The sequence below is a fragment of the Gavialis gangeticus genome, unplaced genomic scaffold (genome assembly GCF_001723915.1).
Source record: "Gavialis gangeticus isolate Ggan-Ray unplaced genomic scaffold, GavGan_comp1, whole genome shotgun sequence".
Classification (NCBI taxonomy): domain Eukaryota; kingdom Metazoa; phylum Chordata; order Crocodylia; family Gavialidae; genus Gavialis; species Gavialis gangeticus.
The window spans coordinates 5,561,748-5,566,769 of record NW_017729001.1 but is presented as its reverse complement, the minus strand read 5'-3'; the positions used below and the strand labels follow the sequence as shown (position 1 = coordinate 5,566,769).

The window sequence follows — 5,022 nt, the reverse complement described above, 5'->3', positions numbered from 1 at the left end:
GGAAATGGAAGTCTCAAGCTGCCTGGCTCCCATTACTGCCCACATGGGACTATCTGAGCAAATGGATCTTTTACAAATAGCTGGATGAGGCACAGAATAGACTAAATCCCCAAGGACACACAACAGGTCCAGCCTGGAGTAGGGAATAGACTACAGAAACTTGAGTCCATACCCAGTGCCCAACCCATGACTCCATCCCCAGGTGCAGTACCATGTATTCTGCTGAAGGTTTGTGTTTCATCTTACAACACTTTCAAACAGCAGAAGCAGTCACTGATTTACAGGGACTGTGGCTGTGACACTAATACTCTCCCCTGGTGCTTTTCATCAGGCACTCTCAAAACATTGTGCAGAGAAAGTCAGCATATTGTACCTATTTGATAGGTGGGGAAACTGAGACAAAGGGAAGTGATCTGACTTGCCTGTGGTCAGCCAGCATGCCAGTGGAAAAACCAGAATGGGGACCCTGCCTGCTGAGTGCTTTTGACACCTAAGTCACCCACTATCAAAACCCTAGTCCTTGATTAATTCCAACAACATGAGCCTGGGCACCATAGGATAACGGTCAGGAAATTACTCTGCATGTTTGATCATACCTGACAGGGCATTAGGAGTGGTTGTGAAATCTGGGAACAAAACCGGTTGGCTCAGTGTTGCACAGGAAGGAATAATGAACAGGGGAATTCCTGTGACAGCACAGGTCAGGGCTGAGCCAGGGCAGGTGGGGAGGTTTGAATGGAAGAGGAGGATGACAGAAATTGGGAAGCAGGGGCAATTTCTTCCTTGTGATCCTGGGAGAAGTAAGAAGAGAATCTGGTCCTGTAAATACAGGCTATGGGCAAAGTCCAGCTCCTATTTCTGGGAACACTGAAACTGTGGGCTCAGGAGTACAAATGAGAGCTTGGCATGTGCAAGACAGCACAGGGGAGGCAAGGTACGCTCCTGCTCTACCAAGGAGTAGCATATGTTCCTAACCAGACCGTCTTCTGGTGGATCTGGGCATGAACCAGTGGGTTCTTTCCCTTTTTGCTCTACCCCAGCATTGCCATGCCACATAGGAGCTAGCAATGTCAGGCTGTATGGTGCTGAGAGCTTTCCAGCCAGAGATCTCCAAGCTCTCTTCTGACTCAGGGGGATGTGAGCTCCAAAGCCAGTGGCTCTGAGAACCCATTCCTCTAGGCATCTTCTCTCACTCCTCCCTCTATCTTTTGCATGCAGGTGTTGCCTCCTTGCTGTTGGTGATGCACTGCAGACTGGTGGCTGGCAAAGCACTTCCAGTGGACTCCCCCAGCCCCCTGTGTGAGAAGAAATACACATGCAGCAACAGGGTCTTTGAGCAGATCCGGAAGCAAGTGATACTGCTCAACGGGACAGCCCAGGAGCTCTTTAACATCTATGTAAGTTCCCAAAGGTCCTTTGCAACTTTGGTTCCTGATTAAAACCTATATGAGCTGCTTACCCGCTCGTCCATCCTACTTGCCCCTATCAGCTGCATGTTCCACAGCACATTACACTTCACTTCACATTACATAGACTGTTTGCTAGAACCACGATGGGAATGTTTAACTGACACTGGCAGATGCTTGCTTGCCCTGTGCGTAACTGCAGAGTACAGTCAATTCTGCATCTCAGAGATAGAGCAGCCTTGGATGTGGCCAATGCCCCGACGGTAGTAGAACCATGCCCTGGGTTCGTCCATCTCAAACCTAGCACCCCGGATCAGGATTGGCAGCCATTGTGTTGGCCTGCTGGGAAGGAAAGCACCTGGGCCTTGCAGGAGGGTAGTGCTGTGTTTACCTACCAGCTTTTCTTTGGAAAAAGGCTTTGGTGAGTCTTCACCTGGCTTTGCTGCTTACGTGTCTTTCCCCCACCAATTTTCAGCAGAACTGCTCTCCCTGAGCAAAAAGAGCTGCAAAGCAGGACTAAGGCACATTGGTGGGTCTTCCCCTGGTGTAGCCAAGGAATGGGTGGGGGAGAATGATCCAGTGACTTAGGGTGCCATCATTGGGCTTAGAAGACCTGGATCCAATCCCTGCTTCACTAGAGATTTCCTTTGGGCGTGTCTACACAAGACGCTAATGCGCAGTAGGCTAATTCTACTGCACATCAGCACATCACAGCGAAAGTCATGCTAATGTGCAGTAAAATTAGTCTACTGTGCATTAGTGTCATGTAAAAAACATGTGCCAGTGCTACTGCCCAGTAGCGCCAATTATGCGCATTAATTTAGTACGTGTTATTACAAGCACTAAACTTAATACACTGTAATTATGGTGCATTAATGCACATGTAGATGTGCCCTTTGTGACATTAGGAAAGTCATTTAGGCTCAGATCTTCAAAGGTAGGTAGGTGTTTATCTCCCCTGAAAGCAATTTCCCAAAAGCTACTGAGATCAGATTGACTTAAGCACCTAAAACTCTAGGTATCTAGGCCTTAGACTATCAGTACCCCATCTCTTCTAGTATGGATAATAGCACTGCTATCACAGTGGCTGATAAGGATAAATACAGTAGAGCACCAGGTCTTCAGGTATGACAGTGAGTATGCATCCATATGTGCCCTTTACTGCTGAGTAGACTAATTAGTTCTGCAGTAAAGTGTCACCATCACATGTGCACCAGTATTAGGGCACAGTAAACTAACTCAGCCATAAAATTATACTGTCAGAGATAGTACTATGTTATGGCAGAGTAATATACTGCACTGAAATGCATGTGTAGACTGACCGGGAATATAAATTGTGCCCAGTCAGCCCAGCCAGCCAGTGGCCTGCTCTGCCCTGGCTCAAATTGTTACTGTTGCAGGTGTGCATATACTGTGCCCAGGAGCAGTTTACTCCAGCTTAAGATGCTCCGGAGTTTATTGCTTTGCATAAATTTCAAATGGAGATGCACCCCGAGGATCCCAGACTAGCTCTACTAAGGCCACTGCAAGGAGGAAAAAAATGAGATTGGTTTAATAATCATGATACTGAATTAGTTTAGGTTCTTTCTATTAAGGTTTTTTAGCTTTTAGGGCACCTTCAAGGTCAAGCCTTTTTCCACAAGGAAGAAGGCTAGAAACATCCTTTCTTAACAAAAGCTAAGATTTTCATATGATTCCAGGAGCTGTATTTTTAACAAAAATCCACAAATATGAGGAGGTGATAAAAATGTTTGGCAAAAATGTATATTATTAAGTGAGAAAGCTGTGTGTGTAAGGGAGGGGGGAGGGGGGGGGGTGAGTGAAGGAAGGTGATGTGTCTTAGATCCCCAGTAATTGTTTCCTTTCCCCCTTTTCCCAGGTGAAATGGCAAGGTGATACATTCAGGAACCACACTGATAAACTTTGCAACCCTGATACTATCTTCTTCCCTGCCTTCCACGTGAACCAGACAAGTGAGAAGAAGGAGATAGTGGTAGCCCTGTACAAGATCTTTGCTTTCCTGAATGCCTCCCTGGGCAACATCACTAGGGACCAGGAGGAGCTCAACCCCAAGGTCACTGAGTTGCTGGAGCGGCTGAATAACACCACCAAGACCACTCGGGGCCTGATGGTCAACCTGAGTTGCCTGCTGTGCACTAGGTACAATGTATCTCAGGTAGATGTGATCTATGGTGAGAGCACCAAGGGTAAGAACCACTTCAAAAAGAAGCAACAGGGGTGCCAGGTGCTGGCAAAGTATGTGCAGGTCATCACCAAAGCAGCCCAGGTCTTGCTACCTCACGTTAATGATGTATGAGCTGCCAACCAGACTGGCTGCTAGCATCCTCTGTTGCACTCCTCATGCCTTCCATGACAAATCAGTGGATTGGAGAAGAGCAACCAGCGTGATGGGAGATCTGCAGGTAGTGACTCATAAATGGCATTGGTATGGGTGGCAGACAGTTAATAGGGGGAACACAGCAACCAACTACAGATGTCAGAGCTTGTGATGATCTCCCTTATGTCACTCACTGTTGGTTTGCGGAGCCTGGCTAGATTGTTCAAAACTACATTCTTAAGGAAAGATGCCTTAAAATACCTGCTAAGAGATCTGCCGTGAGATGGGATCTGTCAGTACACAACAGCTTCACAATCAGAAACTTCCCATGTGTCTGCCACTTCCATCCAACTGTCTGTGCTTGCCCAAAGCACCCCCAGAGACTTCATCAAAAGACAATTTATTTTCAATGATCCCTATTGGCCTTATATTTATTACCTTCCACCCAGTGCCTTTTTAATATTTGAATGTTACTGAGGATGATTTATTTCCATGATGATTGTGTTGCATTTCTAACTGTTTTTTTAATGAAATGTCTTAGTGCCCAAGAGCCTTAGAGTGAAGATGCCATAGTAATTAATTTTTGTTGGAGTGGTTAACTAGGTAAATGGGGCTACACTAAGAAAGAGGACAGACAGGTCTCATCCACCTCTAGCTTTTCCAGGACCTTCTTTCCTCTGACTCGCATGTGGAAATGAGATTTGCTGAGGTCCTTTTTGGAAGGTGGGGGTTGGATGTCACTGCTCATTCTTGGTCCCTCTTCAGCCTCCACCAACACTTGGTGCCTTCATTCTTAGTTAGGGAACAAAGCGTTGTAAATGCACCAGGCCTGCTTAGAGAAACCTGTGTTCCATGAGGACTCTGGCTCCACATGTCACTAACGGGTATAAGACAGCCAGACATAGGGCCTTAAAAACAACAGTGTGAGATTGACCTGTTTTAGACAGAGGTGCCCAGCTGGTCAAGTTACTGAGTTGGATGTGATGGTAACAGATGCTCTGTCTACCAGGCTTAGGTAGAGAGGGTATCTTTCTAACACACCTGTCCTGTGTATGCAGGAGGTAATATTAGATGATCACATCCTATGTATGCAAGAGGTCACATTAGTGATCTAGCTGGTGAATTTGTTATTTATGGACTGTTGCAAAGAGAAGTGGGGAGAGGGACAAGCACAAGAGCCATCATGCTCTCTGAGCAATATTGTAAACTCCTGTGTATTTACCTTTCCCTGCCATCTCCTCATGTGCGTCAGGAGACTGAATGGCTCAAGTGGACAGC

The 5,022-nt window shown here is 46.5% G+C and overlaps 1 protein-coding gene across 1 annotated transcript in view; it reads left to right on the top strand.

The window, feature by feature from the left end:
• Nucleotides 1–5,016, top strand: part of LIF (leukemia inhibitory factor) — a 12,885-nt gene extending 7,869 nt beyond the window's left edge. Inside the window, exons 2-3 of the mRNA XM_019506740.1 lie at nucleotides 1,219–1,397; nucleotides 3,286–5,016. Coding sequence (XP_019362285.1) covers nucleotides 1,219–1,397; nucleotides 3,286–3,723 — 617 coding nt within the window. The 3' untranslated portion in view covers nucleotides 3,724–5,016. The remainder of the gene's footprint in view (nucleotides 1–1,218; nucleotides 1,398–3,285) is intronic.
• The last annotated feature ends 6 nt before the right edge of the window (nucleotides 5,017–5,022 follow it).